At 54.0% G+C, this 23,954-nt stretch overlaps 2 protein-coding genes across 3 annotated transcripts; both read left to right on the top strand.

The window, feature by feature from the left end:
• The first annotated feature begins 2,916 nt into the window (after positions 1 to 2,916).
• Positions 2,917 to 9,097, top strand: CCN5 (cellular communication network factor 5). 2 transcript variants are annotated; one of them, XM_071446800.1, is made up of 5 exons: positions 2,917 to 3,181; positions 5,481 to 5,697; positions 6,333 to 6,581; positions 7,164 to 7,357; positions 7,862 to 9,097. In XM_071446800.1, the coding sequence occupies exons 1-5, from the start codon at positions 3,122 to 3,124 to the stop codon at positions 7,883 to 7,885; spliced, it is 744 nt and encodes a 247-aa protein (XP_071302901.1). In that variant the 5' UTR covers positions 2,917 to 3,121; the 3' UTR covers positions 7,886 to 9,097. The 2 variants fall into 2 exon arrangements, with proteins under 2 accessions (XP_071302901.1, XP_071302903.1); XM_071446802.1 differs by lacking the exon at positions 7,164 to 7,357 and having other exon boundaries at positions 2,918 to 3,181.
• Positions 9,098 to 12,353: 3,256 nt separating this feature from the next.
• LOC139599506 (P2Y purinoceptor 1-like) lies at positions 12,354 to 15,198 on the top strand. The gene has a single exon (XM_071446812.1). It carries the CDS (start codon positions 12,908 to 12,910, stop codon positions 13,958 to 13,960), a length of 1,053 nt encoding a protein of 350 aa, XP_071302913.1. The 5' UTR covers positions 12,354 to 12,907; the 3' UTR covers positions 13,961 to 15,198.
• The last annotated feature ends 8,756 nt before the right edge of the window (positions 15,199 to 23,954 follow it).

Genomic DNA, 23,954 nt, shown 5'->3' with positions numbered 1-23,954 from the left:
AGATGGACATCCAGACCCTGCTCTGACTTCCCCCAGCTCTGGGGAGGGTGCTTAACACATGATGTAGAGTGAGGAAGGGGAGTGTCCAGCAAAGGAATGGCATGAAGGGAGAATATGCTCAATACCCATCCCAGATGGATGCAATTTCAGCTGAGCAGGGTGTGCAAATGAAGCTTTTCTGTGTTATTCACGATGGCACGTTCAGAGAGCAAACACATGAAGAACTCAGCTCTCTAAAATGTAAATTCACTGGGGCAGTTCCTTCATTTCTATAGAAACAGCACAGCTTGCCAGTGGCTAACTCAAAGGAGATGTATTCAGATGCCTGTATCAACTATTTCCTTGCACAACTGACCACAAAAAAAAGAAAAAAGAAAAAAAATCATAACCCCCCAAAAACCTGACAATAGTACCATGGCAACTGTGGAGTGAGACATATGGACTGAATTACTTGCTCTGAAATCACACGTATGGTACAGAACACTCACAGGTTACGTGCTCCAGAGGGGAAGGGCTATAACAGCATTTATAAAATGAACTGCTAATGTGCTGTTCTGCTGCAGCTTTGGACATCAAAACAGTTGCAGGGGCTGGATTCCTGTGCCAGGCTCTGCCTGCAGCCCCAGCACAGTGACCTGGGTGGGGATGTGGGACCCAGAGCTGGGAGAAGGGAAGCCAAAGCCAAATTCACCCATGGAGAATCCTCTCTGCAAAGGCAGATCATGGGAGAATTTGTGGGTACAACTCCAGCCAGCTCCACTGGGCACCTCCAAAACCCAGCCAGGTCCCAGTGAGGATTGCCAACACCATCAGAAGTGTGGGCAGCTTGCCAGGCATGGGATGCTGGGTTTGGCCCCACCTGACTGCTTGACTTGGGGGTGTTGGCCTGGCTCAGGCTGGACTCGGGCTCTCTGTCACTGCCTGAGCTCTCACAGCTTCCTGGTGGTGTCAAACCATCACAGTGACACCAGGTGTGGGGGGAAGCAAGGTCCCCTCTTGTTCAGAGCTGAGAAAAGAATAGAGAAAGGAGCTGACCCTGTAGCCAGGACACATCAGGTGACAGGGGTTTCATGTCCAGCTGGCTCCCCTGGGCAGCCCTGAGCCTCAGCCTCCCCCAGGGGTGCCCTGCTGCCCCCTGAGACCTCACACAGGTGTCTGTCAGCTGCTCCAAGGGTTCCTCATTGTGGGAAATGAGAGGTTTTTATTTCTGTTACCAGCACTGCCACCTGATTTCTACCAGGGAAATTAACTCATGGCCATTAATCAGGAATCCCTAATAAACACAAGGCTGGAATAAGTAATTGTGGCAGGGCTGGGTCAGTACTTTGGCTCTCCCAAGGCACTCCCAGGGTGTTTGGCTGAGCTGTAGCCAGTGGGAGGGCACCGGCTGTGGGGCAGAAAGTTGAACGTGAGAGGCGTCTGCAGCCTCAGATATCAAACCCTCGAGCTTGTGAGCACCTGTCAGTGGGTCCTGAACCACCCCCTGCCAGGGAGTTCAGAGCAATGTGCCCTCCTCATGCCTCCCCTGTCACAGGCAGGGCTGCCAGAGCAGCTCCCTGACCTCCAGGCATGGCCTGGGTGATGCACAGAGCTGGGGCTCCAACATGCAGAGCAGGGGCTCTGACCCTTGCATAAGTGACAGCAGCCTTTGGAAAGTGTCCTGGTGTTCCCACAAGCTGCCATGACCTCGTTAACAGCCTGGCTGCATGAAGCACAGCCACAGCAGAGATTTGGGGTGGTAATGTGAGAGCTCAGCCTGCCCTGCTCCCTGCTGGGCTGTGCCCACCCTGTCTGCCAGGCTCTGAAAAGTGTGGAGCTGAGCTCAGGATTGCTGCTCAGGTGACTGAGAACCTGTTTCACAAAGGCAAAACAGAGGGAAAAAGGCCAGAGGGAGAGATGGGGCATCACCCTTGGTTGTGTGGTTTTGGTGCTCTGCTCGTAGCAGCCAGCAGCTCCTGTCACAGACCTGATATCCAGCATCACAGTTCTCATCATGCCTGAATGAAACAGGCACTCTGAGCACACAGGATCATCCCCTGGCCAGCACAGGAGCAGCAGTCCTGGCCCCAGAACACATCCTGCAGGAGCCAGAGAGAGCTGCAGGACATCCTGCATCCTTTGAGCTCTGGGCTCACAAACTGTCCTCTCAAATCTTGTGATAAGGTCTGGGGAGTGGGAATATGGGGAAGTGGCTCTGTCTAGTGTAGGTCTTGAGGTGCTAAGGTTTGTGCCAGCCTCACAGACATCTTCAGTCCAGGGGACAAGAGAAAAGCTTGCAGGGGGCAGAATGAGAAAGCATTGGGAGGCAATGGTTGAACATCTGCTTTTCATCCCCAAACTTGGAATTCTAATTCTCACAATTGATTAAGATGATCATAATACTCCAGGGGCTGAATTGGCATTTACAAGGCTTGAAATCAGCAGGGTCAGACTGCAGCCTTCTCTGCATCAAGACAATGCAGCATGATGTGCATCCAACCACCCCACCCCACCCCACAGCCTCCCCAGGTGGCCACAGTCCCTCTCAGGGTGGGGGTGATGTGGCAGCACCACCACAGCAAATCCATTTCCAGCTCCTTTGGGTGACCCTGCTTCCACAGCCTGCCATGGACTGGGTGCAGCATTAAATACAGGGGTGGATGCCCTGTTGCTGCCTGCTCCCACAGCAGCAACAGGTCCCAAACCCTTCAAATACCAGGAGGAAGGTGCCAGCTCTGCCTGGCCAGACTTTGATCAGTAGGACAGGGTGTGAAGCTTCCCTGCCAGGCTAGGGGAAGGGAGCTGGATCACTCCAGCAGCCTGGTTCCTCAGCCTGCTCCCCAGGGACAGCACAGCATCCCTTCCCTTCACTCCTTGTCCCTGTGGACAGCATATTCTCACCTTGAGAAGAGTGGAAATGGCAGCTGGAATGTGGGCTGGAAAAAAAAAAAAAAAGAAAGGAAAAAAAAGAAAATCTTGAGGCCTGTCCAAACCTACTCATGTTTATATTGGAGCCTGTGAGTGACATCAGAGCAGGGAGAGTATAAACACCAGCAGGACCTACCCTGGGCTTTAAAACCTGCAAACACTGCCTCCAAACTGCCTGGGGGGTGATGTGCTGCAGTGGCACAGGGAGAGCAGCATGAGCCTCCAGCTGGAGAAGCAGCTCCTCTTCCTCTCCCTGCTCTGCATTCTCTCCAAGGTAAGGCAGACGGGGCACCGGGGCAGCTTTAGCCGAGGAGCCCCCGGCTCTGGCAGCGTGGGCTGCAGGAGGGATGGGGTGTCACGGCCACTGAGCCCGGCAGCCAGGCTGTGCTGATGCAGGGGGCAGAGCTGTGCTCGGAGTTTGGGATGAAGCAGCGGGGTCCGAGCGTTCCTGGGCCGAGGCTCGCTGTCAATCCCCGGGGCGCACAGCAATGCCAGCAATGCGCTGCCCGCCGCCCCTGCCGCTCTCCGCGCTCGGTCCCCGCCAGGCAGCGAGCAGCAGCTGGGCGGCAGCGGCTCCTCCAGGCTCCTCCAGGCTCCTCCATCCCCGCCCAGGCTCCCGAGGCAGGGGCCAAGCCACGAGCACCAGCCCTGGCATTACTCAGCTCTCCCCACTTCTCGGAATGCTCACGCCAAGCCACTGCCTCCAATGGGATTTGGGTTGTCGTAGAGGTTTCATTAATTTTATTTTTTCTCTTGGACTCTGTGTGAAAATATTTGCCTGTGCAGAGAACAGGAATGTTGAAAAATTTGGGGCATCTCAGCTCCAAGTTCTAATGGCTGCCTGAATCCCCAGGCAGGGGTGTTGTGGCAATGTCATGCCTATTTGACAATTTTCCCAGAGTTCAGATCTCTGACAGAAGCCACATTGTCATCTAAAGACAAGTAAATAACAAGGAGCAGGGAGAAATGGATTTATGGCTTGCCTAATCTTTCTAAAACATTGATTTGTAATAACAACCTCCTGGAAGATGAAAAATGCCCTTGGCAAACTGTAACAGAGCAGTGATTCCTGCCCCAGGTGCTCACGAGTGCCTGGAGAATCACCAAGGGCCATCGTGCTGCCAGCCCAAACCTGGCCACCACAGCTGGTCCCTCAGTCCCTGCCACACTAATAATGCTGCCCACTGGCAAAACTAGGACAAGACCCAGATTACCCCATCCCAATCCATATTTTAACTCCAGTTATTGGCGCTGACACTCCTGCAGCCCCATGGAAAGCGTCTGAACTGCTGCAAATGGGGAGCAGATAGAGCACAGGAGCCACCCTCTCTGTCTGACTCATCATGTCAGACCTGGTGCCCCTGGGAGAAACTGAAAGAAAAAGAAAAATGGTGTCTAAAACCTACATGATCTGGCTGAGCTCATCGCTCTCCTGGCAGACTGAGCAGTCACACCAGTACCTGGACCAGGGCAGGGATGAATGTTTTGGTTGCAGGTTTGCTGTTCTGGCCCTGCATCCAGCAGCACGTGCATGGTGCTGAGCAGCAGGGCTGCCAGGGGGCTCTCATCACTGTCAAGCCAGCACTGATGAAGGATTCACTCCCAAACTGCAGAGCCAGCTCTCATGGCTTCGGGCTCTATATGCAATAGCTCTGTCACATGGGATGTGATGGGAGCTCAGGAGCTGCCTCAAAGAGCTGTTGGGGCCAGGGTGGTTGTGGAGCAGGAAGAGCCAAGGGTATAAAATCCACCTGCCCAGGTGAACTCCTGTGGGCACCTCCCTGGCAGACAATTGGCTGAGCAGGCAAAGACTGCAGTGCACAGCCCTGCCAAAGTGATCACTCAGTTCAGGCACGAGGGAAAACAGCTCCCAGTCCTTGAAACGTGTCTGTCTCTGGGCTCCTTGCCCAGTGGGCCAGGCCAGGTGAGGATGCTGCAGCCAGGGACAAGCAGAGGATGCAGCTGGACCAGTGAGGAATGCAGCGAGCTCTGCCTGGCTTCAGATCCCCACTGCTGATGCAATGTCCTGTTTCCTGCCATGAATGAGAGCTCTTACAACTGTAAGGAGCGAGGTGCTGTGCACTCACCACATGGATTCAGTCCCTGCAAAGCCACCCCTCCTGGGCTGGGCACAGCCTGCTGCCTTGGGGGCAGGCATGGGGGTGGGCTGCTTTACCTCCCTGCCTTCCTCTCTCCCACTGGGCTGCCTGGGGCTGCTGACCTCACTAAATAACCACCACTGCCTGGGATGTTCACCTTGTAGCTCCATCCTCCTGTGTGTTCAGAGCAGTGGCACATTAAAGCCCCCATCTTTCAGAGTGCTGAGCCTCTGAGCATCCTTGATTCTCCCTGGTTTTCCATAGGTGCCCTTCAAAGGGGACAGTAGGTTTGTAGCTTTCCAGGATGCTTTGAGATATTCCCATGGATTTGGAGCCTCCCTCCACCAAAAATCTGCCCCCATGGTTGAGACAAAGTCACCTGGCTGTCCCAGTGACAAAGTTACCTGGCTGTCCCAGTGACAAAGCAGCTGCTAGCCCAAAACCACCTGTATGGATTCAGCTTTGCCCCCACAGGTTTGTGCCCAGCTGTGCCGGAGGCCGTGCTACTGTCCCTGGGTGCCACCCCGCTGTCCCCGCGGCTCCCCCCTGGTCCTGGATGGGTGTGGCTGCTGCAAGGTCTGTGCCCGACGCCTGGGAGAGCCCTGCGACTTCCTGCACGTCTGTGACCAGAGCCAGGGCCTCGTCTGTGACTACAGCTCAGCACCTGCGGGGACAGGAGGCACCTGCAACTGTGAGCACAGGGGTGCCCCCTTTCCCCGGGGGTACCCGCACAGTCCAGCCCAGCACACAGCCCCGCTCCAGCTCCAGCCATGGCCTCTCATGGCTACAGGCACCCTGCAGCACCAGCAGGGGAGTGGGTGAGGCTAGGAGAGCAGCTTTCCTGAGGATGGTGCATGCAGCTTGGCCGTGGGGCTGTGCCCCATCTCCTGCCGGCTCTTGTGCTGCTTTCTGGCTGAGAATTCAGGGTGGTTTCAGTGACAATGGACAGGGGGGTCCCAGGGGTGCCAAGGCTGGAGCCTGGGGGTCCTGCAGGGGAATCTCAGAGAAGCTTTTCCTAGCCTGGAAATCCTGAAGGCAGGGTCAGAGCCAAAGGGCAGGGGGGCTCTCACAGCTTGTGAGCTGTTGCTTTGAAAAAACAGAGATGAGGACAAAAGGCAGGGAAGGGAAGGAGACTGAGTGATGAACATGCTGCTGCACACCCACGTCTGTCCTGCACATTGCTTGGTCAATTCTGTGGTTCTCCACCTCAATCCCTTTGTCCAGCCCCCCAGATACCCCCAGCACTGCCCCTGCCATCCCCATCTCTCTGTCCCTCTGTCCCTCTGTCCCTCTGTCCCTCACGGGCTCCCCGGCTGTCTCTTGCAGTTGAGGATGATGAGGAGGGCTGCGAGGTGAACGGGCGGCTCTACCGAGATGGGGAAGTTTTCCAGCCCAGCTGCAGAATCCAGTGCCACTGCCTGGACGGGGGCTTCACCTGCATCCCGCTGTGCCAGGAGGATGTGCGGCTGCCCAGCCCCGACTGCCCCTTCCCCCGGCGCGTGGAGATCCCAGGGAAGTGCTGCCCTGAGTGGGTCTGCGAAGGTGCCCAGGAGCAGCCCCGGGATGCCAGGGCAGGTGAGATGCAGGGCAGCTCCAGGGAGGGGATGTGTGACCGTGTTCACAGGGTTTTTGGTTGAGGGAAGAGATGAGGATCTGATTCTGTGTTTCAGAAGGCTTGATTTATTATTTTATGATATATATTACATTAAAACGATACTAAAAGAATAGAAGAAAAGATTTCATCAGAAGGCTGGCTAAGAATAAAATAGCAAGGAATGATAACAAAGGCTCTGTCTCGGACTCTCTGTCCGAGCCAGCTGGACTGTGATTGGCCATTAATTAGAAACATCTAACATGGACTAATCACAGATCCACCTGTTGCATTCCCCAGCAGCAGGTAATCATTGTTTACATTTTGTTCCTGAGGCCTCTCAGCTTCTCAGGAGGAAAAATCCTGAGGAAAGGATTTTTCATAAAAGATGCCTGCGACAGGGATGCCCACGCAAATCTCTGGGCATGGCCCCTTCACCCCAGGCCGTGAAACGCCAGCAGGGGACACCTCCCAGGTCTCTCTGCCACGCAGGGCTTTGCCTGCAGCACCCCAGCGTGCACAGCACCTGCCTGCAACCCCCCTTTCCCCCGTGTCGTGTCTTGCAGCCCCCGGGGCGGTGTCCCCTCTGCTGTGGTCCCCCTGCCCGCCGTGGGGCACGGAGTGGAGCCCCTGCTCGGCCACCTGCGGGCTGGGCTTTGCCAGCCGCGTGTCCAACCAGAACCGCCTGTGCCGGCTGGAGACGCAGCGGCGGCTCTGCTCGGCCGGCCCCTGCCCGGCCCTGCCCGCAGCGCTGCCGGCGGTGAGTGAGGCTGGGGGAGCTGCTGCTGCTCCGGGGGGAACGCGGCTGATGGCAAAGGGAAGGGCCAGCAACTCTTCTTACCTGTGGGCCCCCGTCAGCCCTCCTCAGCCATGAGCTGAGCGTGTCTCAGGACACACGAACCATCTCCTGAAACAGCCGATGGCCGGTGCTCACCAGAATGTTGGGGTCTCTGGATGTCTGAATCCAGGAGCTCTGTGGATGCCACACAGGTGAGCTCGGCCTGCCCCTACGGCCAGAGATGGATTTGCAGCTCCTGCCTGGCTCACTGGGCACACACGGGAGGTGCTTCTGCCACCTCTTTATTAGCCTGGCACAACCCCAGTGTGGACACAGTGCTAATCTGCCTTTCTGGTGTGCAGGTGGCACTTTCTGCCCATTTCTTTCCCCCTGCACTGCCATGCTACATGCTCCTGCTCCCCAGCTGCACAGGACACACCACCAGCCCTCTCCATCTCCCCACTGATCTCCATTCTGCCTTTCCAGAGGGCAAGAGGAGGTCGTTTGTAGCTGTGCCCACCCCGGATTCACCCTGGAGCCAACGCCTCATCCTGGCAAAGAGTCTGGCACAAACCCATGACACTGTGGTTATGGTGAAGATGGAGGGTGTTTCCACTGGGAAAACAGAGAAGAAATGATGGACTTTGGCTGCAAAGGAGGCTGGAAACAGAGAACAAGATCCCTGTGTCACCCATCACCTGTCTCCTCTGCACACCCCGCTGCCCCAGGCAGGGCTACTGGGCAGCATTCCGAGTTCCTTAGGCTGAATGAAATGGGAAGTGGGGAAATGCTGCTCTGAACATAAACCCACCCAAGAAACCAGGAATTGGTCCTTTCCTGGACCAGTGGGGCTTCTGAAGAGATGATGCTGCTTCTCTGCCACATCATGCAGCTCTGCTTTGCAGGGACTTCAGGAGAAACCATCTCCAGCACCTGGAAGCCAAAATCCCTGGAGGGAACCCTCATGTCCTGGCCCTCCAGGGAAGGAGCAGGTCATCGAGCTCCCTGTGAGCCCACAAGTCACTGCCACACCAGGCTGAGCTGCTCAGCCATGCAGGAGCTCAGCCAGCCCATGGTACCCACCCTGCCTTCCCGGGCATGGGCAGGGTCGCCCTGATGGCAGCTCTAACTCACCTTCCCCTCATCCCTCCAGAATAAACACGAGCCTTCCCGCTCTGCCTGGCCTCCTCCTCTGGTGGTTTGGCAGGGCTTCGGCAAGCCAGGAGCTCAGACAGCAGCAGACAGACCGCCTGCCATCCAAGCACATTCCCCATGAGCCGGGGCCAAGGGAGAAGCAGGGAAAAGGGAGAACAAATCGCAAAGATGAGTCGGGGCCGTCTCCCGACGGGCTGGAGCTGCTCCAGCCATGCAGGAGTCGGCGCAGGAGAGCTGCTCGGCTGCTCTGGCTGTACTTTGTCCCAGTAAAAAGTGCTTCTGGGTGATGGAAAGTGAAACCCAAATGCCCTCTAACGGCCTCGCATAGATGTGCAGAGAGAACGTGCAGCCGGAAGGAGCTGCGGTTTGGGTGATGCGTCCAGGTGAGAGATGGACTTCTTAGATGGGTATTTCTGGAACTAAAAATAAAGATGTGCTCATCCAGGTGTGGAGCTTGTGTGTGCAGGGCGAGACCAGCCCTGCTGCTCAGGGCCAGCTTGGTGGGTGCAGGAAAGTCCTGGCACAGGGTGGGGCAGCTTGGAGGCACCTCAGTTCAGGCTGCTTAGAGTAAGAGAAGGAAAAAGAAAAAGAAATGTGAATCAAAGCATTGAACACATTTTTTACAATTTATTATATTATGGGTTAAATCCTTCACTCTTACCCAGCCAGAAGCTCTGCTGGTGGCACAGCCCTGGCCATAGCAGTGCCCAGGTCTCCAGTGTTGGGATGTGCAGGAGAGCAGAGCAGGGCATGGCACTGCTGCTGTGTCTGCAGCCACAGGCACAGCCCCTTCTCAGCTCCCAAAAATCAATGCCCAAACTCCCCTGTAGCTCATCCCTCCTGCTGCCAGGCCCACCTTTCCTCCATTCCCCTGGGCTGGGATTTCCCCAGCATGGCGCAGCCACCATCAGCAGCTCGCTGTGCTCCTGACCAGGGCAGGTCTGGGGCTGAAGGGACCAGAGCCTGAATGGCAGGGGGAGCTCCTCTCTCCAGCCCAAGGAAAAGCCTCCCCTGCAGCAGCAGAAATGGCAGCAGGGCCAAGGCAACTCATTCATTCCCTCAGGCCCTGCAAGAACTGAAAAGAAAATGAAAGTCAAAGATGCGGCTCAGCCACCTCATGGGGGTAAAAAAAAAAAGAGAAAGAAAAAAAGAAACCTCACTGCTCTTGCAGTAAAACACTGCCTACAAAGAGAATTATTTACTGCAATCATCTGGTACTCAGCCTGAATACAAATCATTCATTCTGTTTGATGTGGGGCACATGGTGAACCTCCAGCAGGCGGCAAATCGCAGAACAAACAGTTTGGGTTGGTTTTTTAGTTCTCTGGTGGCCATGCCAAACAAGTGGTGACCCAAAGCCCATGTAGACTTCAAAACTACCACATTCCTCAACTGACATGGATAAAACACATTGTGGGTACTGAAAATCCTGGTTTTAAGCCAGTTCTTGTTCAAGCGTGTTGGGATTCAGCCACCAAGGCTGGGTGAGCTGCCAGGGCTGTCACACACTCCCAGATCCTGCCTAGCCACCTCTGGGTGATGGTAAAAAATCAGAAGGTCACTTTTTAGGCAGCAACCTGCAATTCTCATCTCAAACAAATGACTCAACACACCTCTGCTATAATTATCTTTTTTTTACCCTGCAGAATGTCTCCCTGATTCACTAAGCATCTAAATAATGAATTAATGATTCCAAATAAATCAGAGTCATTTTTCCCTATGAATACAGGGAAATCAACTCTTGCAGTTTGATTGCTAATCTCACAATATTTCCCTCTAAAGCCCTGCTACCCTGGAAACGTGGTTATTTGAGGCTCTGACGCAGGGTCCTGGCTTTGCCTGCTCGTGTGGGGCAACAGAGGAATATTCCACCCCATCCACAAGTGATGTGTAAGGATAAAAATCCCCAAACTGAAAGAAAATTCACTCCTGTCCTCGAGGCACATCTGCACACAGCCCAAGATCTGCCAACCACACTCCTGAGCCGGTGATGAGCAGCAGAGCACAGCTCATTTCTGTGCAAGCACACGCAGCAGCTGAAGGAAAACTGTCCTGCTGGATGAGTAAACAACATGCATCAGAATTGCTTTTCCCAGCCATTCTCATGATTGATGATTTTTAAAGCATAGAGTTGGGTGAGAGAGGGCTGGATGAGCCCCTTGTTAAAGTGAAACATTTTCAGAAACTGAGCACAGGAATGCAGTGCTCAACTGAAAAAAAAAAAATATCAAGTAGATCAAATGGGTTTTTTTATTTTTCCTGGAAACACATGATTCAGGTTCTGTGTTTGCAGGAGCTGTCTTGGCCCTGAGTTCTCATCCTGACATCAGCACTGCTGTTGCCTGCCAGAGCCAGCAGCCAGAGGGGAGCATCCTCATGTAGGATGTTTGGGCAGAGCTGGCAGTAGCACCTGTTACTGTGAGTGAAACCATGGGTCAAGTGAACACCTAAAGCACACAGGAGGCAGGCACAAGAGAAAATCTCTGTGCTTGTGCCTCCAAAGGGTCCAGGGAACAGGAGATGTGGAGGGCATGGGGCTCCAGCCATTCATGGACAGCGCTCCCCGTGCCCTGCCCTGCTCCTCTCTTCCCATGGCAGGAGGCACCAGCTCCAAGCTTTCATTCTCAGGACAGGGAAAATTTTGCCCTCATTGCTGAGAGCAGTTCATGACCCTTCCCATGCTCACAGAAGCCCTCCCAGCCAGCTGCTGTCTCTGCCTCAGTTTCCCCAAAGGTTGATGCTCTGGGACAAAGGGAACTGTTCCTCTCCTCTCGCTGCCCTTCCACAGCTCCATAAAGTTGCTCTGCAAGTGCCACCCCAAGCCCAGGCTGCAGGAGCAGCTGAAGTGCACAGAGACGAAGGGGGCAGCAGCAGGGCAGGACGGGGTCACTTCCCTGAGGGGTGCACCCCCATGGACCCCCCCCACTGCTGTAACTCCAGCGGCACAGACCCACCAGAGCCTCTGCAAACCGCAGAAAAGCCATATCTTCACCACAAGGAAACAGCTTCCACGCTTCACCTTTTCGGCGGCACACCCATAACGGTGAGATTTTATTGCACCGGCAGGAAATAACACACGTTTCCCATCGCTTATCTGCTCCAGCAAGCACTTTCTGAAGTCAACAAGCACACTGGTACCTTCAACACGCAGCTAACCCCCACCTCATCTGCGTCTTGGGCCTGCCCACCGTGTACCCGAGCGTGGTCCAGCGGAGATGCTCGGCCGCTCCCGAGGAGGGATGGACGCGAGTCGGGATGGCTGGGCAGGACTCACCCTCCCTCCTCCTCCTCCTCCTCCTCCTCCCCACTGGCTGATGAGATACCAGCCCCCTCCCGCCCCTGCCCGTACTCAATTCCCGGAAAGCAAGCGGACGCGGTCTTTCCAGAGCCTAGCCTTTCACCTCAAGCCGTTTCACCAAGGTCGAAATGGCTTATCAGGGTAAACCTCTGATTGCTTCCCCGTTAACTTCCGCGCCTGCAGATCCGAGTGACTTCTGGCCCCGTTTATGCTGCAGCAGCTGCTCAGCAATGCGATGAAGGCTGCCCTTCCTCGGGGTCTGATTTGGGGTCGCTGCTTTTAGCCCTTGCCCAAGTTTGGCATTATCTGCGTGTCTCCTGTGACAGGAAAGGAAAGGCTCAGCCTATCTCACGTCCTCCCTGCACGGGTCTGGACGGCTCGAAGGACGAATGGGGAACGGGTTTTTGTGTTTGGGGAGGGAGATGGAAGTTGGCAGCAGGAGCAGCTGTAGGGAGGAGGCAGTTCTTGCACAGGGCTCACTCTGCCTGTGCTGGGGGCAGCCTGGTGCATCTCTGCCTGCTGGCACTGCCCGCGGCACCGGCCATGGCAGCAGGAGCCCCATGGAACACTGCCAGTGTCCTCCTTACCTCTGCTCCTGTATTTCTGAGCCTCGCAGCCAGGAGAAAGGCTGTCAGCAATGGCAGTGAGGGAGGCTCATGGGGTGCAAGCTTCCATCCCCCGGTGTAGAAAACTGGGAGGTTTCTCCTGACCGCGAGTGGGACAGAACAGAAACAGGCTGAAAGCTTTGGCTCTCCTCCTCAGGCATCCCTCTGCCACCCCTCTGCCTCCTGCTCCCTCCAGGCACCCCAAGCCAGCCGGGGGGCTGCGTGACCCCGGCTCGGAGCGGGCTGGGGGAGGCGCCGGGGGAGTGGCGGAAACCGCTCGGCTGAGGCTGCTCTCGGCGTACCCTCCCCGTTTCCCGGGGAAAGTCCGGCGCCCTGAAGCCCCAGGCTGGGCTCAGCCGGAGCGGAGAGGTGAGGGGAGCCTCAGCCTGTGCCGGAGGACACGGAGCTGCCGCGGCACCGGTGCCCCCGAGCTCTGCCACCCTCTGCCACCCTGGCACGGCTGCCGCAGCCCCCATGGCCGCGGACGCTCTCTCCACGTGGCCCGGCAATGGCACTCGGGCTCCTTGCCCCGTGGATTCCGCCTTCGCCCATCGCTTCCTGCCCGCCGTGTACCTGACCGTGATCCCGCTGGGGCTGCTGGGCAACGGGCTGGGGCTGTGGCACCTCTGCACGGGGCCCCGCGATGGTGCCCGCCAGCCCCTCAGCCTGCTGGTGGGCAACCTGGGGCTGGCCGACCTGCTCTATGTCAGCACTCTGCCCTTCCTCGTCAGCTACTACCGCCAAGGCAGAGTGTGGATCTTCGGGCAGCCCTGGTGCCGCCTCACACGCAGCCTCTTCCACCTCAACCTCTACGCCAGCATCGGCTTCCTCAGCTGCATCAGCATCCACCGCTACCTGGGCATCGTGCACCCGATGAAGGCGCGGGGCAGGTGCCGGGGTGCCACCTCCTCCGTGTGGCTCAGCGTGGCAGTGTGGCTCTGGGTCATCGCACAGATAGCTCCCGACCTCGCCTTCAGCAAGGCAGATGGCAACAGGACGCAGTGCCACGACACGACGGGACAGGAGAACCTGCACGTTTACTTGCCCTACACCTTTGCTGTCACCATTACGGGGTTTGTCATCCCGTTCCTCATCATCATCGGCTGCTACTGCCACGTGGTGTTCGTGCTCTGCAGGAACGACAGCGTGGACGCCAGCCTCAGGAGGAGAAGCATCGGGCTGGTGATTCTCGTCATGGTTCTCTTTTCCATCTGCTTCCTCCCCTACCACATCTTCAGAAACCTCAACTTGTTTTTTCGCTGGCAGCCACAAGGGTCCTGCACACAGGCTTCAAAGGATATCTATGTTTCCTACCAGGTGACTCGGGGCCTGGCCAGCCTCAACAGTGCCCTCAACCCCCTGCTCTATGTGATTACCAGCAAAGACTGGAGGTCACGAGTGAGAAGCATCAGCCAAAGTGCCAGACAGTGTCTGAGGCCACCCTTCTGGAGCAAAACCTCTGGCCAGGCAGCTGAGAAGAAGAGGAATGACATTCTTTGTAAGGGGGAGGCTTCTAATGAGCTCTGAGGGTCCTGACACCCCCCTGCTTCTGCCACATCAGCTTGTGCTTGGCACCTCCCTGGGGGCAGCCCCCACCTTGACACCTGCTTTGCAGAGATGGTGACAGCAGCATTATGGGCTCTGTGCATACAAGGGACAGGCAGGACTGTCAGCATCTGAGAGAAAACTGGGACCAGATTTCAGAAGCAAAACTACTCAACCCGACTATTTTGCCTATGGAAAGAGATGATCACGTTTGCTCCAGTCCACAGTATTTCCCTTCAGCCTCTGCTGCAGCAGGCTGAGCTGGTTAACATCCCCTTGCTTTCCCGCTCCTCTGTGACTGAGGGATGCAGGGAGTGACACCTTGTCCCTCCACTGTATCCTCTCTACTCTACTGTACATGGGTTTGAGACAGCATTCCCTCTTTCACCTAAGGAGATGGCAAATTTTTGCAGCGGAGGAAGAGCTTTGGAAATGGAAATATTCATTTAAAAATCAGGTTTTAAGTACATTACTAAGCTGTGCCAGTTCCTGGGTGATTGAGATGTTTCAGGATCTGTGGGATCCTCTACTGCCCACCTCCTTTGCAGAAGAAAAAGACATTTTTGGCATTACTCCCTCTCTTTTGGAAGAGCACATAGCAGAACTAACAAATGGGCATTTTAAAGTTTTTGGAGGCTATTGGTTGGGGTATTATTTTGGAAGGTGAATGACTGCAGTAGCCTGAACTCCTGCTTTCAGCAGGAAAATGCCAAGAGAGTTTGCAAATCTTCAGGTGGGTGCTTGCATCTTGCATCCAGCCTTGAGAGGACATTAGATATGGCTTGTAAAAATTAGATGTGCAAATAAAAAGAGAAGCAGCACTGGCATGAAGGCTTGTGAAGGCAGGATGTGATGGTGATATCTATCATCACCAGGGGTGACAGATCTCTGCTGTTAAGGTCACAGAGGCTCCCAAGCAGTATTTTCGGTTTTGATCTCGGTGTTTCCCACTACAACCAGCTCGACCACTTCAATTGAATAATGTGATTTGCAGCAGCAGCAGCTTTTGGAGGGCAGCTGAAGGAAGTGGACTGTGAGTTAAAATCAGCCCTTTCTGGGAAAGCACTGGCCAAGGGATGGATGTTGTGCTCTTTTCCTGACATTTATCTCTGTCAGCTGTTCCTCACCCAGACGCACCTTGGCTGGGCAGAGGAGGGAGCACAGCTGGCTTTCAGTGCAGTTAATATGTCTGCAGTGCAAATAAACACCTAATGCTTTCACTTGTGAGTTGTTTGGCTTCTTTTAAAGCTTTATGGGAGCTTGGGAGCCAGCTGGCCTGGAGCGGGCTGGAGCAGGGGCCTGCCTGCTCAGGGAGTGGTGGTGATCTTCCCAGTGCTCTGCAGACAGAAAACTGCTGGGAGACTGCAGGCAGCCAGTGGGGAGTGATCTGTGACAGGCACACACTGAGGAATCTGCTCAGCACCACTCAGGGGTCCAGCAGAGCCTGAAATGTCTAGCTCCCACCTCATCCAGAGGAAAACCAAAGATAATGCATAAATTCACCAATGAGATCTTCTCTCTGTGTAGGAGGAAGATTGAGACATTAGGATCAGACCTGGTCCCTGCTCCTTGCACACATGCTCCAGATCTGGGCTTCTCCAGAGCTCTGAACTCTTCTCCTTTCCTCAAAAAACACCCACGCCTCTGAAAGCTGTCCAGCTCTTCCATCTTCACACATCGATCCTGTCTAAGATGCTACAGCTCCCCCCTCAAAACCTCCCAGGGCTCTTTATCCTTGGAACCAGAGTGTGGGATTGTGCCTGGAGCAACCAGGGCAGCACCCAGCCTGTCCCAGGTCCCACATGCGGCATGGAAAGAAATTTTGGGAGTGAGTAAACGGGCAGGGAAGGCAGGGAGCCATCATAATTGTTCTTCCCCTTCTCCCAACTCTCTGCCAGACATCGGCAGGGCCACACAGAAGCATTTGCTGCTGGCAGGAAGGGGCCAGTGTCACTGGAGAAGCTGTGCCATGGTTACCTCCTGAATCATCACCCCTTTTGGGCTCCTGCCTTATGACCAGCTGAACATTCCCCTTTCCCTCCCTTGGCTATCTGTTGCCAGACTCTGAAGATGTCTAAAAGCAAGTGAGAGGAATCCCACCTGCACTCTCTGCTCTTCCCACAGCCTTTCTGCTGCAGCAGCATGGAGCAATGGTCTGAAAGCTGAAAGCAGATTTTTAACTCCTTTATCAAGATTAGACCCAACCAATAAATCAAACATGGTGGGAATTCTCCTCCTGACACTAATGGGATCAGGATCAAGCCTGGAAATTTGGCAGCATTTCTTGCTTCATTAAATAAACCACTCTTGGTTGAGGATATGTTGCAAATGCAGTCAAGGTTTGTTATGTTACAGAGAACTTTTGAGCTGACAGCCCAGGGAAGCCAGTCAGGCAGAAATATCAGGCATACATACAGATGCACAGATGTACAGCCACTTTTTTCCTCCAAAATGCAGAACTGGGGTTTTTTTTTGGCATGCAAAACACTCTACAAGAAGAAAATATTGCTATCAGCAACATCTAAATGCATAGAACTCAACTCTGATTAATTCTTTATTTCATTTTGCACACATTAGCTAAAATCTGGCTCTGACTCAGTTCAGGGGTGTTGGTATGGCCAGTGGAGCCCTGACTGCTGAACAAGTGTGGGTTGGCTGCCCTGTGGGCTCATGCCTTTGTGTCAGAGACTTCCACGGCCCGGGAGAGGGGAGCTGCTGCACACAGGACTGGGGGTGCTGGGGACATTTCTGTGGCACTGGGATGATGCACAGGTCCCTGTTGGACAAACAGGCCATGGCCATAACATGAGAACCCTCAGGCCCAGAGCATGTGTGAAGCTGGAGGAGAAGCAGCCAGAGCAGGAGGCTCCCACAGGATTTGGCTCCCCATTGCTCCAGGCACTCAGCAGAAGGACTTTGGTGGAGCATCTTTTGCAGCGTGGTGGGAGGCTGCAGTGTGCACACAAAAAAGGGATGAGTCACTCAGGTCACTGATGAAAGGTCACAGCATCCTCAGATTCTGTGAGAGCCATTTATTTCTTCAGCAAAACAATTTCATTGCTAAAGTACCTTTGGCTGCAGTGACAACAGACCTGACAGGTTATCTTATTTACAAAGGGTATCGATCAGACTGGGAAGGAATAGTAGATGCAATTATCCAGGTGAGCTGGGAAAAATGGTAAATATACCTGCCACTGGGGTGCAGTTGGTGAATATTTTAATAAAAGAGAAAAAGCTGAGTCTTTGTCTACACTACACGGAGTGCTCTGGCATCCAAGGGACCAACAGCTTGTGCAGAAGAGAGCAAATCACAGAAATAGAACAACACTTAGCATGCCTGTTTGAAGCCATCAGTCCAACGCCCCTCCTGCGGTGCCTGCAGTTATAAATAGGTGATGGATGCCGTGCTGCGCGGACCGGGGCAGCGGGAGGGCAGGAGCGCACGGCGGCTCCGGCCGCGGCGCCGCTCCCATTTGTATGTGCGCTGCACAGCGACTGCGGCTGCACCCTGCGGGCACCGATCTGTCCTCGAGGACTCACTCAGCCCAGGTTTAAAAGAGTTGTGGCATTTTTTACGCCGTTCCTTTAAATATCCCCCCCGCCGCAAGAGATCCTTGCCCCGGATCGCTGCCCGAGCAGGAGCGGGACAGCGAGAAAGCCCCGGGAGATGCTCAGCGCATCACGACCTGTGCTGCCTCCTCAGCATCCTGGGAGGAAGCTATCATTTGAATTTTGCCCAACACCTCCGTTCTGTCATGAACAGGAGAGGTTCAGATCCGATCTGGCTCCCTGAAGAGCCCTTCGTGCCAACGCACAGCCCAGCCAGCGTGAAATTCTTCTGCTTGTTTGGGCTTATGGGCAAAAAGTTTACCCTAAGGAGCATCAGAGAGCTCCCAGGCTTTCCAAAGGCACCACAGCTCCTCCTTGGAGAGGCTGCTTCCGTGCTGTGCTCAGGACATCCAAGGACAGGAGACAGATTAACTCTGTCCTGGCTGCCTTTGCTCAGGTGTGGAGGTGCAGAGGTGCACCTCTGTGCCCAGCAGAGGTGGGGTTCAGAACCACCCACCACAGCTCCCAGGCTGCTCCTCCCAGCACAGCCCACCCTGCAGAACCTCTGTGACTCCAGGCAGTGGAGATGCAGTCCCATGGCAATGGGGAGCTGCTGGCACAAAGGAGAGCTCAGGGGCAGTTCACTGAGCCAGGAATTCCAAGAGCCAGGAATTCTCACTGAATAAAGTGTTACTTGGTTTGGAGGCACAAACCCCCCTTTGAAAGTGTGTAGTGCTGGCCACACAGTGCCATGCTGAGAGCCCAGAGGAAATGGGGATGCAGCTCCTTTGGGATGCAGCTCATCCATGAGCCTGGGGCTATCCAAGACCCCAGCAGGTCTGCACTTCCCATCATGAGATGCTGCAGCTTCCTCAGGGCTGTTGGAAGAAAGAAACTTTCTGTGTGCAAAGCTGAACCAACAGATCCATCCCTCGAGCCACTATCCCACTGCACTGAGCTGGGATGTGGGGAAAGCTCTGGCAGGGTGCCCCAGGGCAGACACCAGCAGCACAAGGGCCACAGTGAGGCAGAGGGGCTTCACAAGCTGAAACTTTATTTTCCTTTTCAGTGGGGCATTTAGAAGCAGAGGATGGCTCATGGACAAAGCAGCAGACTCAGCTGGGAGCACAGGACACATCCTCTCCCAAAGGCATAGCACATGATGAGTGCTGGACTTGCAGCCACTCCTGCCAATCCCAGCCTGGGGAAGGTTCTCCTTGCCTCCATAAAGGGGGCTCTTCACACGTGGTTCTCAAGCCAGAAACCCCCAAAAGGCCTTGCCCTGAGCCTGTACCTGTGTGGAGATGCCCAAGGGATACCCAGAGCATCACCTCCTGTCACTGCCTCAGCTCCTGCCTCAAGAGACACACAAAGCACCTAAAAGTCAGTTAAATGTCTCAGATCACTGAAAAGCTTCTGGTTTATTTCTCCCTTTACCTCAGGTGGTTTGCCTGCTTCCAAAAAAGTCTATTTTTAATTTAATTCCCTCAAACAGATTCATGGCAGATCTGGTGTCCCAGTGCCTGGAACAGCTGTGATTCCTGTGCCACCATTTGCTCTGTTCCCAGGGACACCACACAGCCCCTGAGCATGGCTGGAAAGAAAGGGCCAGGGCTGGAGCAGGGGACAAGCCGCTGGGCCAAGCAAACACAGGGATGTTTTTGCATTTGCAATGCAGAGAGGATCTGTCTTATCTCCCCACTTAGTCCTTCCAGAGAAAAGCCTGGAGAGAAAGAGCTGGAAACTCTTTGTATATAAACAAGACTTAGTAAAATCTGCAGTTTTAAGGTGGAGGAAGAAACAAGTCACTAAAACGATGCTTACACTGCAAGAGAAAACAGATATTTCATTTTGTTCTTTCATTCCCCACTGGGAACCTGCTGTGCTGTCAGGCATGGGCAGCAGGAGCACTTTCACAGAGCATTTACAGCTCCCTTGGCTGGGAAATCGCTTGTGGCCCCAAACCCAGAGCTGTTCTGGCCACTGGAGTGTGGGACCAGCCATGGAGCATCGCTAGCAGGGGAAGAAAAATTAACCTGGGAGGAATCAAACCCTGCATTGAAATAAGCTGGTGCCTGTCTGGGAAGCTCAATCAGCCTCTCAGCACCGGTTCTTCAGAGAAAAACAGGAAAGGACATCTTGAGTTTTACTAATAAATGCACTTTTCTCCGGTTGAAGTCGTGGGGCAGCAGGTTATTTTTAGCATCGAAAGGAGCCATTTGCTGTAAACTGTCTGCCCAGGAAGCGGAGCTCCGGGGGCCGAAGCCGGGACTGCGGCAGCGCCCCGGCCCCTCATGGCCCCTCACTGCCCCGCACGGCCCCTCACGGACTCACAAGGCCCCGCACGGCCCCACACGGCCTCACAAGGCCCCGCACGGCCCCACATGGCCCCGCATGGCCCCACATGGCCCCTCACGGCCCCACATGGCCCCGCATGGCCCCTCACGGCCCCACATGGCCCCGCACAGCCCCACAAGGCCCCACACGGCCCCACATGGCCCCACACGGCCCCTCACGGCCCCACACGGCCCCACATGGCCCTGCATGGCCCCACAAGGCCCCACATGGCCCACACGGCCCCTCACGGCCCCACATGGCCCCACATGGCCCCTCACGGCCCCACAAGGCCCCGCACGGCCCCGGGCCCCAGAGCAGGGCTCAGCTCCCCCACTGACCCACCCAGTGAGGCAGAGTGGAAATTTTCCAGAGTAGAAATCCATTTTGATTTAGGTGAAATGTACATCTTTGAGTTAAGTCTGTAGCTTGCTGTTTAGTCTGACTGCCTGTTCTCACCAAGGGCCTGTGCTTGGAAGGATTGCTTCAGCCAAAAGACAAGAGTTAAGGGGGGATAGACAAAGCAGAGCAACCTGACCAAGGAGTTCTTTCTGATAAAGAAGAATTAGAAGCAAGAGCCACGTGAAATCAGTTAAATAAATATGTATGAGCTTATTGTGAAATTGGATACATATGTATTTGAGAGGGAGATAAAAAGGGATCTAGAGTTCCCAGAGGTACCCATGTTATTTTAGGGGAACGATTCCCACGTGCGTCCAGTGCTGTAATAAACATACTTTCACAAAAGTTGTAAAGTTTTGTTTCCCTCCACAAATCACCACCTCCAGCCCTGCCTGAGGCACATCCAGGCAGGCACAGGCGCTGCCTCCTGCCCCACCAGCCCCGGTGGGGAAGGGCAGTGCCGTGGGGTGGGGAGGACCCACTGAGTGCACCCAGCTTGTGGGCAGAGCCCCCTGCACTGAGGGCACCCAGCATGGCAGAGCCCATCTGTTGGGGAAGATGAAACAGGAAAGCCTTATCAATATGATTGTCTGGCAAAAGATTTTGAGAATATAGAAACTATAAGCGAGATTGAAATGAAAGCAAGCTTTGAGATACCTCAGTTACTGAACAACTGGAAAACAATGGTGTGGCTGGACTGAAGGTAATCCCCTTTTGATCAAACAACAGCCTCTGCTTGCAGACAGATCCAAGGGTCAGAGCAGACCCTACTAGCTTGGCAGAAGGGGCCCAAAGAGGAGTTTTTAGGGTTTAAAATAACACAGTATGGTAATGTAAAGATTCTTTTAGGCTGTATGTAAATGCTATAGGATTTGTATATTGTACTAGATTGGTTAGTGAGAGTTAGAATATTCAACACAGAAGAAGATTTATTGTATTGTAACGGGAACTTCGCTCTCTTACCCTTTTTACTCCCTTACTCTCTCACCCTCTCATCCTCTCTGCCCCTCTCTTCTCTCAGGCCTGCTCTGAGCTGTGGCTGGCAGCTCCCAGCAGGGCCCTTTGCAATGAACCCCAAGTTCCAGCCCTGGCTGCAGAGATCTCTTGTCTCTGTCCATCCCCACTGCCCTACCCTCTGAGGCTCCTACACCCATCCCTCCCCCTGGGGTGTCCCACAGGATCCCTGCAGCTGTCCAGGACCTTTCCAATCCCTGCAGAGCCGTGCTACCATTCCTCCTAGGACAGGGGCAAAGCTGTCACCGGGGAACCCTTCAGAAGAACCTCACATATTTGTAATTCCTTCCCAGAGCCTTTTTCCCCCCCAGCCCTGACCTTGCTGGCAGTGCCACAGGCTGTGATGCAGGGCAGTCATTTATAGCACCATGATGCTGCTGGGAGCAGAGGCATGCCCAGGCTCCTGCCCTGCTCTCCCTGGGGCCATGTTCCTACACTGAGGCTGTGCTGGGGGCCACAGCAGCTCAGTTCCAGACTCACCTCGCCCAGAAGCAGGACCCTTCTCCAGACACACTCCCAAAGCCTCTCTCCTTCATCCCAGGGATCCAGGGTCTCCTGGCAGTAACCAATCCACTCTGACACCAGCAGCAGCACCACAGAACCTCCCAGCCCCAAAACCCAATCCTGACTGGCCAACAGCTTTGATTTAACAGGCTCTCAGCAAATATTTCCACAGATTTTTAAGTAGAGGCATTATGATTTTATCTTATTATTTTATAATTAAAGCCAAGATCCTCAAACAAAATAAATGAACCAGCTAAAGCATCCAAGATCAAGAACTTGCTAAAGCAGAGCAGCACCTTTCCCATTTGGTTGTGGTCCAGGCGCTTTATGGCAGGTACTTTGTGCCTGGCTGATGTTCAGCTGACAGCTTTCCAAGCATATAAAAAACTTATTAGGCTGAAAATAGAGTTTGTGACCATCAACTCTCAAGAGTACTGTCAGCATTTCCAGCCCAGGTCTGCTTTGTGTACAAGCACTGGCAGATCAGGCTGCTGGGAGGAGCAGGGTGGGAGGATGGGGCTGTGTGTCCCCTCACAGAACCCATTTTGGGTGGGAAGGGTAGTTGGGAAAGGCTTCCCAATGAGTTCTGGGCTATTAGGAGGTGGCATGATGAGCTTTAGCATGGTTGGTACTGGGTAAGGTGGTTGGAGACAGTCACAGGTGGAACTGTGTCCAGCTGCTCTGGGGTTGGAAACCTGGAAGTCACATCCATGGGAGAGCACATGGAGGCAATCTGCATTTACAACCAGTTTATATCCAATGCTCCATTAGTTCCCTTGCTGAGCTTCCACATCACAATGCAGAGCAAAGTGCCTGCAGCCATCCAAGCTACAAAGAGCCCAGGAAGGAGGCAGCAGGAATTCTCAGAGCCCAGGGAAAGCTGTGAGCTTCCTGAGCCTGCAGTAACTCTGAGCATGGCCAAAGGACAGCTCCAAGGCAGCTCCAGCATGTAGGAGGATGTTTTACAGGATGATTTGTGGAGTCATGGGACAGAAGCAAACACTCCATCCAGCCTGGATCCAATCAGGGTGCTGTGTCTGCAGAGGAAGGCATTGCCAGGGCCCTGCATGCAGAGAGGAGGGATCTCTCCCTGTGCCCAGCTCATGCCTGGCTGGAGTCTGCTATGGCTTAAGGACATCACCTGGGCAGCTGCAGCTGGTTGTTATTCATACCTTGATACCTAATACTTTCTGGAAATTAACTAATCCATTGCTTTAGAAATACCCTGTGGCTTTGCCAGGCTATCTATAATCTAAGTATTAATGGCATTAAAGCTAGAATAGCTGATGCTTTTGCTAAAGCAAACAAAAACATCAATTTGGTGAGTTTAAAAATAACCAAAAGAAGCAGAGTACATCAAGATGCTCCCCAAGCCCTCAGAGAGCTGGACCACTTTGCAGCTGAAACCAGGGAAGGGGCTGACACCTGGTGGGATCTGGGATTGACTCAAGCAGACCCACACAACTGGTCCCTGTTTAGTGCTTTTCATCTGAGACTCCTAAGCAGCTTTGCTTATTTCAATCCATTAGAACTAGAAAAGCTTTTTAATAAACTCCCTGCCAGCCTGGAATTAGTAGATGTGGGCCAATTAGACACATTAATTAGACACTGGTTTAAACACAGATGAGGTTTGACTTTGTTTACCAGCCTCAGAGGAAGCAGCTTCTCAAAGTTCACCTCCAAAGGGTTGGGAAAAAGGCACATTCACTCCCAGTCACAAGCACCTCCCCACACAAACACAGCTCTTGGACTTAGGCTTTATTTTCAGAGCTCCTGCTTTTTCTTTGCCTCCCCATGCAATAAAAATGAGACATTTAATCTCATAATGCAACTTCTCGCTGAAAATCAATGATAAAGTACATTATCTTGCCTGCCCTGAACCCACGGCTCCAGCCTGACCTTCCTCAAGCAGAGTGAAGTCCTGGGAAACACAAAGGATGAACTTATGGTTTCCCATTAGGAAAGTGTGAAACTTTCCTGTGTTTCCTGAGAACAGGATAGGATGGCCCTCCTCAGCAGCCATCTGACACAGTTTGGTGTCACCCATCCCTGTGATCACTGCAGGCAGGAAAATGCAGTGTGTGAGCAGTGAGAGGCAGAGCAGGCTGAATCCAGCCTGAATTTTGAAGCCTCCAGTCCCACTCCAAGCACAGTCCTGGCTTGTTACTGGGGG

This window comes from Agelaius tricolor, unplaced genomic scaffold, assembly GCF_023055355.1.
Source record: "Agelaius tricolor isolate 1412-34295 unplaced genomic scaffold, bAgeTri1.0.p SCAF_23, whole genome shotgun sequence".
In the NCBI taxonomy this organism is placed as follows: domain Eukaryota; kingdom Metazoa; phylum Chordata; class Aves; order Passeriformes; family Icteridae; genus Agelaius; species Agelaius tricolor.
Note: the sequence above shows the minus strand (reverse complement) of the source record. Positions and strands in the feature narration are given on the sequence as shown.

Excerpts from the sequence above, each read along its gene's own strand:
- LOC139599506 (XM_071446812.1), top strand. The coding sequence starts at position 12,908 with ATGGCCGCGGACGCTCTCTCCACGTGGCCCGGCAATGGCACTCGGGCT.
- CCN5 (XM_071446800.1), top strand. The coding sequence starts at position 3,122 with ATGAGCCTCCAGCTGGAGAAGCAGCTCCTCTTCCTCTCCCTGCTCTGC. Across the intron at positions 3,182-5,480 it reads TGCTCTGCATTCTCTCCAAG|GTTTGTGCCCAGCTGTGCCG; the intron begins GTAAGGCAGACG and ends TTGCCCCCACAG. Across the intron at positions 5,698-6,332 it reads GACAGGAGGCACCTGCAACT|TTGAGGATGATGAGGAGGGC; the intron begins GTGAGCACAGGG and ends TGTCTCTTGCAG.